General features: G+C 39.8%; 2 protein-coding genes across 4 annotated transcripts in view; one reads left to right on the top strand and one right to left on the bottom strand.

Moving 5' to 3' along the window:
* The first annotated feature begins 217 nt into the window (after positions 1 to 217).
* LOC129365360 (thrombospondin-1-like) lies at positions 218 to 8,432 on the top strand. 2 transcript variants are annotated; one of them, XM_055038526.1, is made up of 22 exons: positions 218 to 353; positions 444 to 527; positions 737 to 1,296; positions 1,390 to 1,468; positions 1,741 to 1,830; positions 1,933 to 2,042; positions 2,370 to 2,495; positions 2,896 to 2,992; positions 3,081 to 3,254; positions 3,338 to 3,514; positions 3,589 to 3,762; positions 3,851 to 4,131; positions 4,218 to 4,436; positions 4,542 to 4,649; positions 5,052 to 5,211; positions 5,300 to 5,418; positions 5,581 to 5,815; positions 5,921 to 6,148; positions 6,234 to 6,505; positions 6,588 to 6,685; positions 6,778 to 6,917; positions 7,011 to 8,432. In XM_055038526.1, the coding sequence occupies exons 2-22, from the start codon at positions 464 to 466 to the stop codon at positions 7,016 to 7,018; spliced, it is 3,519 nt and encodes a 1,172-aa protein (XP_054894501.1). In that variant the 5' UTR covers positions 218 to 353; positions 444 to 463; the 3' UTR covers positions 7,019 to 8,432. The 2 variants fall into 2 exon arrangements, with proteins under 2 accessions (XP_054894501.1, XP_054894502.1); XM_055038527.1 differs by lacking the exon at positions 218 to 353 and having other exon boundaries at positions 372 to 527.
* A 2,203-nt stretch (positions 8,433 to 10,635) lies between these two features.
* The window catches only part of fsip1 (fibrous sheath interacting protein 1), a 34,086-nt gene continuing 31,061 nt past the window's right edge, over positions 10,636 to 13,660 (bottom strand). For both annotated transcript variants that reach the window (XM_055038333.1, XM_055038332.1), the window contains exon 10: positions 10,636 to 11,510. In XM_055038333.1, coding sequence (XP_054894308.1) covers positions 11,394 to 11,510 — 117 coding nt within the window. In that variant the 3' untranslated portion in view covers positions 10,636 to 11,393. The remainder of the gene's footprint in view (positions 11,511 to 13,660) is intronic.

Here is a 13,660-nt window from a genome sequence, read left to right on the forward strand (position 1 = left end):
GCTCAGGAATGCGCCTTTTTTTCTTTTTTTTTTTTTTTTTCCTCCTCTTCGCGTCTCGGATATTACTCTGACTGGATGTGAGGTAAGATAACAAGCCCGTCCCTTCTCCGTCTCTAGCGCCGCATTCCCATTGGTCTAACAGGAGCTCAGGAATGTCCTTTAGGCGTTTAAATAGAAGTTAAGACAGAAGCCCAGGTCAGTGGAATCAGTGGATAAAAAGAGGAGACTTTCCAGCATTCCAATTAAACCGTTATTAGAGCTGCAAAGAAGAGGAACGGAATATACAATATTTGAAACAAGGATCTTTTTTTTCTTTCCACTTTTAAGATTTTTAAACTTTTTTTTATTCAAAGGTTAGTATTATATTGCCATTGTTATTATTCTTTTTTAATCTGAAGTTCATCTCTGGTTTATGTGTAATTATTGTTCTTTGGTTGGAATAGGAGCTATTTAAGATTTCAAGATGATGCTGTGTGGCATCTTTTTTCTGCTGATTCTTTGGAGTTGCGATGGTGCCAGATTGGCAGGTAAGAAGCGGAAACATGCGCCTTTTCTTTTTTTTTTTTTTTTTTTTTTTTTTTTTGAGATGGTGGTTATTATATTTAGAAATACCTGGGCTTAATTTAACGTGAAGACATAAACTCTAAAACCAATTTCTTCTGTGCTCTTTGTGAATTTCATACACTTTGTCTGGGGGAAAAAAATAAATAAATGCCTTTGTTTTGTTTGACCGCAGAGAGTCGCGATGATAACAGTGTGTATGACCTATTTGAGCTGGCGAGGGTGAGCAAACGACACAACGGAGTGAGTCTGGTCAAAGGCGCAGACCCTTACAGTCCCGCATACAAGGTCCTGAATGCGGACCTGATCCCCCCGGTCCCCGACGCCTCCTTCAGGGACCTCCTCGATTCCATCCAGGCCGAGCGGGGATTCCTCCTATTACTGAACCTAAAGCAGTCCAAAAAGACGAGAGGCAGCCTGCTGACAGTCGAGAAGACCGACGGATCTGGCCCCATCTTCGAGATCATTTCTAACGGGAAGGCGAACACTCTCGATCTGGTCTACTCCACCGAGAGGCAGCTGCAGGTGGTGTCCATCGAAGATGCCGGCTTGGCCAATGGGCACTGGAGGAACCTCACGCTGTTCATCCAGGAGGACAGGGCACAGCTTTTTGTAGGCTGTGAAGAGATCAACGTGTCAGAGCTGGATGTGCCAATCCAAACTTTACTGTCCAGGGAGTTGGCAGATAGAGCCAGACTCAGGATTGGAAAAGGGGCAGTGAAGGACAAGTTTATGGTAAGAGGAATACATTTCTTACTAATACTGAATAGGCATTATTTAATCTTAGGCATTATTTATATATGTAGCCTATATTCTGTTTTTTTGAAGGGAGTCCTCCAGAATGTCCATTTTGTCTTTGGGACCTCTCTAGATGCCATTCTGACCAATAAGGGATGTAAAAGTGGAGGTAAGATTGAAAAACGTGAAAATTGAAAGACAACTGCCTTAATAATCAGTAGTGGTTTCTGATAGGGGTGATATGTCTCACCGCCCAGAGTGCTATTATTTAATGAATTCGTTACATTTAGTGTAGATTTCCAAATGACAAAAGTCCTGGGATGGAGACAGCATTAAAAATTACAGTATATGCAGGACTGATGCCATCAATGCAAGATTTGCCTATGTTGATGACAAAAATCACAAAATCAACTCTTCCACTCTGCTTTTATTCACTTGCAGCTGCTTTAACCCAAATGATGACCCTGGACAACCCAGTCAATGGTTCCAGTCCTGCCATTAGAACCGATTATACTGGCCATAAATCCAAAGGTGAGATCTCTCCTCTCTTAAAAGTAATGTTGGAATTTTTACTTCACTAATAACTCTTCTTCCCCAAGAGCTGAGTTAATTCATTGGCCTATTCTTCCCCAGATCTGCAGACTGTCTGCGGTTTCTCATGTGAGGATATTACCAGTATGTTTAAGGAGCTCAGGGGACTCAATGTGATTGTTAAGCAGCTGTCAAATGAACTCCAAAAAGTGGTAAGTTCAGAGAGCCATCAATGTCTTCTCTTTGCCATGATTCATTCTTTCTTTTCCAGACTTCTGCTTTGAATAAACAGATTTCTAGTGCATACCCACTTGTCAATGTAATGGCTGTCCCCAGCCAATTTTGTTAATGAGACGCCAGAGAATACATAAATATGTTTGGCCCGTTAGTCACATTTGCAGTGCTCGGGTAGATTCCAGCAATGCCTTAATCAGTGATTCATTTGTATTGGAACCTTGGCAAAGTGAAACTTTTCCATCCTCTGTCCCAAGCAACCCCACTTCTCCCTCTCACGCTCTCTTTTCTTTTTCTTCTCCCAGTCTACTGATAGTGAGTTACTGAAGAATCAGATCATCATCCACAATGGAGTCTGCATCCATAACGGCATTGTGCACAAGGACAAAGATGAATGGACAGTGGATGGCTGCACAGAGTGCACCTGTCAGGTGAGTGTGAGAACACTTCCAGGAATGTAACCTTTACACAACCTTGGAGTCAGCTGTCTGCTGCAATAATGTCAGAACAGTGATCACATTAGCACCCTTCCTTTTAATTACCATTAACCTGCTTGAAAGCAATAGCATTCTGTCAGAAATTATTATTAAAGCAGCATGAGGTTATTCTAGTGAAGGCCAATCATGTACTGTGATATTATTTTTGGCTGTTTAGCAAGACAGTATTTATAAAGATCTCTGCAGGTTCTTTATAGACACAGCAGGCATTTTACATATCTAATGAGATCATTCCTTTCTGGAATGCAGCAATTAGACTTGGAACAAGATCAGCCAGGTCTTGTTTTGTATAACTGTTATGTGTTTGCACTCATTAAACTATTCTCCCATCCAGAACTCTGCAACCATATGTCGTAAAATCTCCTGTCCTATCATCCCCTGCGCCAATGCTACTGTGCCCGATGGAGAATGCTGCCCACGCTGTGGAACACGTAAGTTTCTTATTAAAGCCCATTAAATAAAAATTTCTGTCCTGGTATCTTACTGAGATTTTTCAAATCTGATATCTGTCAATTATAGCAAGTGACTTTCCCGAGGGTGGTTGGTCTGCCTGGTCTGACTGGACCCATTGTTCTGTGAGTTGTGGTCGTGGAATCCAGCAGCGTGGACGCTCCTGTGACCGCATCAACAGCAAGTGTGAGGGCACCTCTGTCCAGACCCGTGACTGCTACCCGCAGGAATGCGACAAGCGCTGTAAGCTACAGAACATCATAGAACTAGTTCTTTTCTGCCATTTAAGAATGCAGTGAATTGAATGTGCATGCTTTACTTTACAGTCAAGCAGGATGGAGGCTGGAGCCACTGGTCACCCTGGTCTTCATGCTCTGTGACCTGTGGTGAAGGGGTCATGACACAGATCCGTCTCTGCAACTCCCCCACACCACAGATGGGTGGCAGAGACTGCCAAGGAGAAGGACGTCACACCAAAGTTTGCCAAATGTCGCCCTGTCCTAGTGCGTTAGACATCACCAAAGTTTCTGAGTTTTTTTTTTTGTGCTGAATAATAATATGACTTTCATTTTTGTAGTTAATGGAGAATGGGGACCTTGGTCACCATGGGATACCTGCTCTGCAACCTGTGGTGGAGGAGTCCAAACAAGAAACCGTCTCTGCAATGACCCAATGCCTAAATACGGAGGAAAAGATTGTATTGGTGATGCTACCATGATTCAAATCTGCAACAAACAAGACTGCCCTATCGGTATGTGTCTAATCTTTGCATGAAAGTAAAACAAAGTCCAACATCATCAAATGATATTCCTCTAACCTTTAAGTATGTTTGGACACAGATGGTTGCCTTTCCAACCCATGTTTCCCTGGTACAAAGTGCACTAGCTTCCGTGATGGCTCATTTGAGTGTGGCAAGTGCCCACTTGGCTACATTGGTGATGGGATTACCTGCACAGACATTGATGAATGCAAAGAGGTCCCAGATGCTTGCCATACTCACAATGGAATTCATCGTTGTGAGAACACAGAGCCAGGTTACAACTGCCTCCCCTGTCCTTCCCGTTTCTCTGGTCCCCAACCTTTTGGAAGAGGTGTGGAACAGGCAACTGCTAAAAAACAGGTGTGGATTGTTTGTTGTTATTATTCGGTCCAACTTGGGCTTGACAAGAACAGCTTGCATATTTTAACCCTCTATAATTACTTTAGGTGTGCACTCCCCGCAACCCTTGCAAGGATGGTAGCCACAACTGCCATAAAAATGCGAACTGCATATATTTGGGCGTCTACTCTGAGTCGATGTTCCGCTGTGAATGCAAGCCAGGATATGCTGGGAATGGCCGGATTTGTGGAGAGGACAGTGATCTAGATGGATGGCCTAACACTGATCTGCTGTGTGTGGAGAACGCCACTTATCACTGCAAAAAGGTAACCATACCCCACATGGACAAAAACACCACAGGGTGTTATGATCTGTGAGCACTATGTTATTATGATGATTGTTTCCCTAACCTCACTTTTGTTCCTTTGTAGGATAACTGCCCCAACCTTCCCAACTCTGGCCAGGAAGACCATGACAAAGATGGCCTTGGGGATGAATGTGACCATGATGATGACAATGATGGAATTCCCGATGATAGGGTGAGTAATCTGGGACTTTTTTCAGCCCCACGCTCTGCTTTCCCTAGAGACCACACATAGTAATCAACTGCAGCCATCTTTCCTCTGGGCAATTGGAATGCAAAGTGCTTCAGTTTGTGTGTTTTCACCAAAAAGTCAGAGTGGAAAGTCAATAGCACAGGAATAATGTACTGTAATTTTCACATAAAGCCAGAATTGAGGATATAGTGGCTGGTTGCCCATAATTCACTTTTGTGGATTTGGAGAGTTAGGAAAGAAAAATGCAGTGTTAAATGCTTCTGGAATATTATATTTCAGCTAAAGTAAAAGAAAAATGCCAGAAACAGTTTGTTCTATGAATACAAACTTTTTCACCTATGTCCCACCTTTACATATTATAATGTTCTTTTTCCATTAAAATAGGACAACTGTCCAAGAGTGTACAACCCTGCCCAGTATGATGCAGACAGGGACGATGTTGGTGACCGATGTGACAACTGTGTGTTTGAGGCTAATACTGACCAAACAGACACAGACAACAACGGCGAGGGAGATGCCTGTGCTGTCGACATTGATGGTGATGGTAAGCAATCTCTGCAAACTCAAAACTAATTACTTAGAAAGAAGGTTAAGGATTAAAAAAATTTTAAATATATACTTTTTCTCAACAGGTATTCTGAATGAGAACGACAACTGCCCATATGTGTACAATGTTGACCAGAGAGATACAGACAGGGATGGTGTTGGAGATCACTGTGATAACTGTCCCCTCGAGCACAACCCAGACCAGGTAAATAATTTTAGCATAGAATACAAAGTTTCTGGAGATGTGTCATTGCTTGCATACCTATAAATCATATACCCAAGATAACACTTGTCATAAAAAGACTGGGGAAAAAGAAGAGTTTCTCTTTGGAAAACCTCAGCAAAAAGGAATGTGGTTCTTTTGCAGGTTGACTCTGACTCAGATCGTATTGGAGACAAGTGCGATAACAACCAGGACATTGACGAGGACGGTCACCAGAACAACTTGGATAACTGCCCATACATTCCCAATGCTAACCAGGCCGACCATGACAAAGATGGCAAAGGTGATGCTTGCGACCATGATGACGACAATGACGGCATTCCTGATGATAAAGACAACTGCCGATTGGCTTATAATCCCGATCAAGTGGACTCTGACGGTAAGTTTTCCAAAAACTGTTACAATCCCTCTTATTTGTAGCAATTTAAGAATCTTTGTTCTCATTTTTTGTTTTTCTATTTCCATATTGAAATTTTCCTTCAAGGTGATGGTCGTGGAGATATTTGCAAGGATGATTTTGACCAAGACAATGTCCTGGACATCCATGATGTTTGCCCTGAGAACTTTGCCATCAGTGAAACAGACTTCCGCAGATTCCAAATGGTTCCCTTGGATCCCAAAGGCACATCTCAGATTGACCCCAACTGGGTGGTGAGGCATCAAGGCAAGGAGCTGGTGCAGACTGTCAACTGCGATCCCGGCATTGCTGTTGGTATGTAACACATAGAGAAACATGTTGCTCCAGTTATAATAGATATATGTAGAGGCAACTCTAAATCATGCTCTTTCCATTTCAGGTTACGATGAGTTCAGTGCCGTGGATTTCAGTGGAACGTTTTTCATCAACACGGACAGAGATGATGACTATGCTGGGTTTGTGTTTGGCTACCAGTCCAGCTCCCGCTTCTACACAGTGATGTGGAAACAGATCACACAGACTTACTGGTCCCACACACCCACGAGAGCTCAAGGCTACTCTGGCTTGTCAATCAAAGTTGTAAATTCCACCACAGGGCCTGGCGAACACCTCAGAAATGCTCTGTGGCACACTGGAGACACCGCAGGACAGGTGAGAGAATGGTGTTTGAGTCAGGCTAAATTATTTTTTTGTAACTATTTTTACTTCAATCCTTGCCATTCTTGATTTTCAGGTCCGTACTCTGTGGCATGACCCCAAGAACATCGGCTGGAAGGACTTTACTGCCTATAGATGGCACCTAACCCACAGACCCAAGACTGGACTTATTAGGTGAGCTCAAAATCTGATTTATGTCCAAAATTGTGTAATTCTTTCGCAACATTTACAATAGCTTACAGTATGTGATTGTATTTATCTTTTAGAGTCATCATGTATGAAGGCAAGAGAATCATGGCGGATTCTGGAAACATTTACGATAAGACATATGCTGGTGGGCGACTAGGCTTGTATGTCTTCTCTCAGGAGATGGTTTACTTCTCAGACCTCAAATATGAATGTAGAGGTAAAACTATGTACAAAGATGAAACAGTTCAGAAACAATTCTCATCATTTAGACTTTTTTTAAAATTTGTATTTTCTTTGCTTTCTCTTTCAGATACATAATTGCACCACAGAGCCTCTGGAAGAATGCATCAGCGTAGGCCTACATCAGTTTCAGTTTCATTTATTTGTCCTCTGAGAAATGCACAATGGAGGGATGTTGAGCAAAGGAGATAAGGGGGAGAAAGGGACCTCAGGAGTCGAAGCCAAATAAAAAGGAAAAGTTAACCGCACGAATTGTGCGTGCAGCTCTGCTAAGAAGAAATTCGCCTCTCTTTGTCTGTCTGCGCTGATCTGCATCAGAAGAGGGCCACATTTTATTGCTTTGCACAACTGAACTGTTATTCCTCTGTGGATGAGGGAGCAAAGGGAAGAGAGTTGCTCTTTTTTTACATTTTTATACTAATTTTGAGCATTAACATACATCTGCTGTGGACTGAATGATACAGTACTCAGAGCAAAGAAAGCATTAAAAGACATTTTTAAGGATGGGGTAAAAAAGAAAAAAAAAACAGAAAGTAATCCCCTGTGAAGGAACTGTTGAGGGACTGTGGACAGTAAAGAATGACTGTTCTTATTGAAGCGAATGGATGTTGCGTGTTTTGTGCATGTGTGACACCAAAAAAGAATAACAATGAAGAGATCAAAATCAGAATTTAATTTTAATTTTCCTAGTGACCCCCTCACACTGTTGGCTGCAGATACAATGTCCTGGTCCAAGAAATACTCTTCTCAGGAATTAAAACCGTGAGCAGGAGACCTTGGAACACAATTTGTATGAAAACCTTGTCTTAAAATCTCAATTATAGTGAAGGCCAGTTTTTGTTTTTTTGATTCTTTTATCAAGAGGTTTTAATTTTAGCTCCTCACTGCATCTTGCTATCTTTAAATATTATGAGCAACCTTCTATGGTTAACGTCCTCTAAATATATGCAGTTACTTCTAATTATGTGAAGTAAAAAACAACTGTATACTGCTTTCTGCACAGTGTGCATCATGGCGTGCCTGGGTTTGAGTGTTTTTGACAAAGGGGAAAAAAGGAAACCCTTTATGTACAAATATTACCTCATCATTTTTATTAAGGCCAGCAATACACAAGAAACACTTGTTTTAGTAATAGAGTATAAATTTGTTGGCTTACTTTTTTTAGAAGCAAGACAATTATCATTCATATGCTGTATATAAGATATTTTTCTAGTACAAGAAACTCGAACAGGAAAGGATTAAATAGATGTTTTGAATATGTTTTGCAAAATGTATTTCTTGTGCCTTTTTGATAAATTATTCTGTTTTTTTTGTCATTTGTGTAGATATATGCTATTTAAATAATTTATCTCGAGGTTTAACCTCCTATGGAAGCGTTTCTATCTGTATAAACTTTTTTGCACACTGACATGAGGATGTCTTTGTTATTTTGATTTTTGTATGTCTCTTTTTTAATTATTAGTGAAACTTTTCTATAAACATTTGTACTATAGTTTCTACTCAAACTGTCGTTTATACTCCTGTCATCGATTCTTTGTCAAGTGAGCAATAAACCCTTCATAAAAGAAAAAAAAAATAGTTATCTTTATTCTTCATTGACAGTAGTGGTAAAGAATCAGGTTATGCACAGCATCCTGTCATCAAACATATTCATTTGAAGATAAATGGAAGAGAAAACTGTGGGTGGAAAAAAATGCACAACAAATGGGAAAAACAAATGACTGGTTTTTCCTTCCAATCAATTTTTGATTTATATGACTGCATAAAATGCAGTATCAATAGACACCTTCTTCATTATGAAGCTTTGACTGTCTTTATTGGCTATTAGCCACAATAATCAAAATGACCAATAAAAAAGGACATACACTGAAAGGAAAATTTAAATACAACAATCTCTGTGTTATAGACCTTTACAAGAAAAGCATTTAACTTTGCTTCACAAGTCCTTCAAGGTTGTGTTCATCCTTGTTGATTGTATTCTACCAATGCTGATTGTGCACTTCCCCTCTTCGCCATAACTTCTTCTTTCCACTTAACTTTCCATTTCTAAGCTTGGATGAAACGCTATACGAGTCAGCTTCTTTAACAGTGACTGACTCTGATTGTGTGGATCCTTCCTGTAATAAGAAACATTTCTGAAAATCTGGACCTTTATTCGCTACAAGCCATAATCTTCAAAATTAGCAAAAGTGTGCACTTGAAGTATGTCACTATTCATTTTTGTGACATAAATGTCACTTTTTTAATAACATTACTAAATCAAATATTTTTTCAATGACATGATTTATTGAGCAGCACGTCTACATGATTTTGAACTCATACCTGCTCAAATCAGGGTATTTTCAAAGGTAAAGGAGGTGAACATTTGTGTGCCATGCAATTGATATGTGCTCAGAGTCTAAAACAGCCTTGGTAAAAGGGAGTGTCTTTTGTAGTCTGCTGCAGGGAATCTTAAAATGAAGCATGGCCCACTCAAGCACCACATTCATTCACATCTCACACATTACACAGATATCTCTGAACACCTACTAACAACAGCATCCATTCAAGAATTTCTCATTGCAGCAACAAACCTTTAAGAAGGGAACCTGATTGTTTGTCTCTGCATGTAAGTTGGAATTCCATCAACTAAATGGCAATACACCACAACACTCCACCAATATCTCATCTGCAAGCAGACATCCAACTGCAGCTTTAAGTCTATCACAGAAAGAGCTGTTATCTAAACCCCAGACGGTCTCAGTTTGCTGTGCGTCTCTCTTTACATTAGTAGTGACCTCATTCTTGCCGTAGTGAGCTCACTGGGTTTCCATTACCAAAAATGAGCAGTATACAGTTTCTACTATTCTGGAAACTTGTGTAGATTACAGAGAGCATAAAGGAGGGGAAAAATATTCATATAAGATGGATTAGATAGAATTTAAGGGTCCTTGGCAGATATGACTGAACTTGTTCATTTTGTGAATGTTTTAGGTGAAGTGGAATTCCTGCCATTGCAATGGGGTCAGAATAATTTTAAGAGGTGAGGAGTGAGATGAACATGTCTGTAGGTGTTTGAGTGCCAGACTGGGAGACATAGAAAGCCTCCAGGCATACATTGGGCAGGTGCAGAGGGAAAAAAAACCCAACTATCTCCTATCAATGGCTTTTGAAAAATTCTTAAAAACTACAGCACAAGCATCATTGAAAGTGCTGCTGTCTTTTAACAGAGGAGTGGATTTAGATTAAAATAAAGCTCCTTTGGGGTCCCTTTTCTCAAGATCTTTTTAATCCAAGACCTTTACCAAAATCATAAGTAGATGCAGGAATGGTTGACATGCTTTTAGCTGAACTGGAAAAGCCCATCACCCTCCTGACGAGGGTGATGGGCTGTTCCACAAATCAACCCTGTTCCATAAATAATAAAACTACAACCATAGACATAAATAATTAAAAGATTTGTTTTATTGCATATTATAACAGTTTTAAAAGTTTACCCATTAACCAAAATTGTGGTTAATTCCTGCAGGCTGTTTGCGAACTCATTTATGATGTACTAGAATGTAACGTTCCTCAACAATGTTGATTTTTTACAGGATTTCTACGCTGAGATTGTGTTGGAAGCATATTTTTACCCAGGCTGCTGCATGAATGAGCTTGGTAGCATTGATTACACCTCCAAATTGTGCATTGGCTGAATACCTAAAGTAAGTTTTTTTAATATTGAATATACTTATGACATTGTCTAGGCATAGTTCTTGTATCATGTTAAGCAATGATTAAGAAGAAGAAGAATAAGGAGGAAGAGCAAGTACAAGTTTCAGACAGTTTATTATACAATTAAATAGCAGGAGGGCAGGTCATAAAAAACTAACTTCCAGTTTCAGAGCCTCAGTGTGATCAGATCATTGTGAAAACAAGACTCTATACAGACTCTATACATAACTATCCCCCTCATACTCTGATAATAAGCTAAAGGAAACCTTTTCAGTGATCAGCTGGTGCAGGAGCAGAAACCTCAAACTTGCACATAAATCCCAGATTGTAAAGTCACATCTTTCTGTGAATGTGATACCAGTGTTGCTAAGCACTGATATAACACGGCCTGGGACAGGAACACTGAAAAACCTCAAGAGGTGTCATGACTGTGTTCAGGAAGTGGTTCTTCAAATTAGCCATAATCCAGTTTGTGTGCAGCTGCTTCTAATCACTAGAGTTAATGGCAGCAATGTTATTTGTCATTTACTGATACTTAGCTTGATGAGTGTCTTAGCAACTGTTTCCTTGAGAACATAAATTGTAGCGGTGGACTGCAATTCAGCCACGTGTGGAACCAAGAACACCATTAGAATAAAAAAAATGCTTATCAACCACTGTAAATATTTGCAATAGTTATGAATGGGTTCATTGTGGAAAACAAAACCAAAGTGATGTGTTTTGGTGGCAGTAATTCACATGGACAAGATGGATGTTTTTAAGGTCCTGTTGGCACTGTTTTGTTCCTTGGATTGTCCTGGCTCCGACTTTCTGTCCTCCTACATTCATCCAGCAGACAAAGCAACTGCTCCTCAGTAAGGCCTGCTGACTCATTCTGCAATGTAAAAAAATACACATACATAAATCAAAAACATGTGTTAGTTTAAATCCAAAGTGCTACCTCTGTGTGTATGTGAAAGCAAACACAGTATTGCATTTGTAAATGTCCCAAGAACCACATCTTGTGAGTCCAAAGGAACAAAGCTCAAAAATGAAGACAGAATTATTCCCTGGCTAAACTCACAATATTCTCCAACATCCTGACCTAATTTTTGCTCAGAACAGTTTTACTTGCCTCTAAATGGACAAATGTAAATAATGTCTTGCATCAGTGCATGACTTGACAGAAGATTGGCACGTCACAGAAACAAACTGATATGGTTCTGCTGTCCCATGTGCTTAGTTGGAAGGTGTTTGGAGGAAAAAAAACACTTTTACTTGGATGCAAGTACTGTTTTTTTAAAGATAAGTCTGACTCCTCACATGCTCCCTGCTTTGGACTGAATGTGAGACTAAGACTGAAAGCCAACCTTCTTAAATTTGATTCAGAGGAAGATCTGAACTTGTTCTTGGGGCTAATGTGTCATCTGGCATCTGTCATTTTTGTAACAAAGTTTCTTGCTGTGAACACGTGCAACTCCTGAATTTACCTGGACATGGATCCTCTCTGGCGGTTCCCATCTCCTGGTGTGACAACAGCAATCTTTGTTTTAACAGCTGTAAAGCCTCAGTCAATTTGTCTCAATAATATCAACTAAGTATCTTTCTTAGGATGAGAGTTATGACTGAAACATATCCAGAGAAGCAAAATGTTAAAATCTTTGAATGGCAATCATCATCATTCTGTCAGCATGTTTGCTTATGTTTCCAGCTGTCATCCAACACTGAACAGAATGTCCCTGGCTTTAAAGTAAGGATGTCCTCACCCACTTCTTTTTGTAAGGCTCAAAGGCACTGATTAGGACAGGGGTGGGGAAGAGGGATTATATCGTTTTCAGGTCAGCAGAACATGGATGGTAATATGTTTCAAAAGTATTTCACTGGAGTGTAATTTGAATATTTAACATTAATATCAGGAGCGTAAATTGGATTTTTTTTCTGTTTTAAGACAATTATGTACAGATCCATGGCTTTTCTCCCATCTTCAGAAAAATATGACGCGTGTTTGATTGTTTCCCCATGTTTGCCTCATTCTGCTGTGTAACTTAAGGCAAAAAATAATAATAATGATAATCACATTCCTGTGTCTCATCTAACCACTTTAGTTGGAACTAATAGTGAGCATTCATCATTTGTCACTCGGACCACCCTGTGAATTTCTCCAGCTCCTTTACCAAAGACTGGTTACTGAGAGATGTACATCACCGAGACAAAACAATCCAGTGATGGGCTGAAAGACGTAAATTCTAATCTGGCCTGGTGATAATTCTCAAGTTACAAAGATGAACAATATGATCATGTATCAAAAGCCCAAGCATGGACAGTTGTTCTTTGGCAAGACTGTTTAATGACAAAGATGTGTCTCTGAAGACCCCTATGCAAAGGTACCATATTGCAGACACATTAGACACATGAATATAGAGTTTTCTCAGAGACATTTCACAAACATTTACCCAACACCACAATGTCAGCAGTGATCAAAATTAACAAACCGCAACTAAAAAAATCATCAACGGATTCGGACAAATTAATTGTAGTTGTAAAAATGCCCTAAAGAATCTTCAAAAGCATCACACCAGGCCCTGATCTAAACAAATGCAAGCTAAGATGGGAAACAAAGTCACTGACATTGCTTAATTAGGAAATAGTTATAAGGTCATAACAAAGCCTTTGGGATTCAAGAGAACCACTTTAAAGCCACAAATGGAGAAAACATGAAATAGTGGAAGGAGTGGTTGGTGGAGAACATCAAGCACGAAACAACTCAAGCACTTAAAAACTCACTTGCCTTAGTTAAAGTCAGTGTATAATTCAACAGGAGACTGGGCGAAATTGTTTTGGTTTTCAAAATGCCATGAATTGATCAAAAAGGGTATTGCTTATCTCTATGTTGGACAGAGATTTTTGGAAAATTATTTTGTGGAATAACAAGTAGAACTCTTTGTTAACCGTGTGTCACTTTATATTATTTCAGAAGAATAATATTTCCAGTTAAAACTGGCGGTGGAAGTGTCTGGGACTGGAATACTACTTCAGGGCAAATGA

Source organism: Poeciliopsis prolifica, unplaced genomic scaffold (genome assembly GCF_027474105.1).
Source record: "Poeciliopsis prolifica strain line A6 unplaced genomic scaffold, Auburn_PproV2 SCAFFOLD013, whole genome shotgun sequence".
NCBI lineage: Eukaryota > Metazoa > Chordata > Actinopteri > Cyprinodontiformes > Poeciliidae > Poeciliopsis > Poeciliopsis prolifica.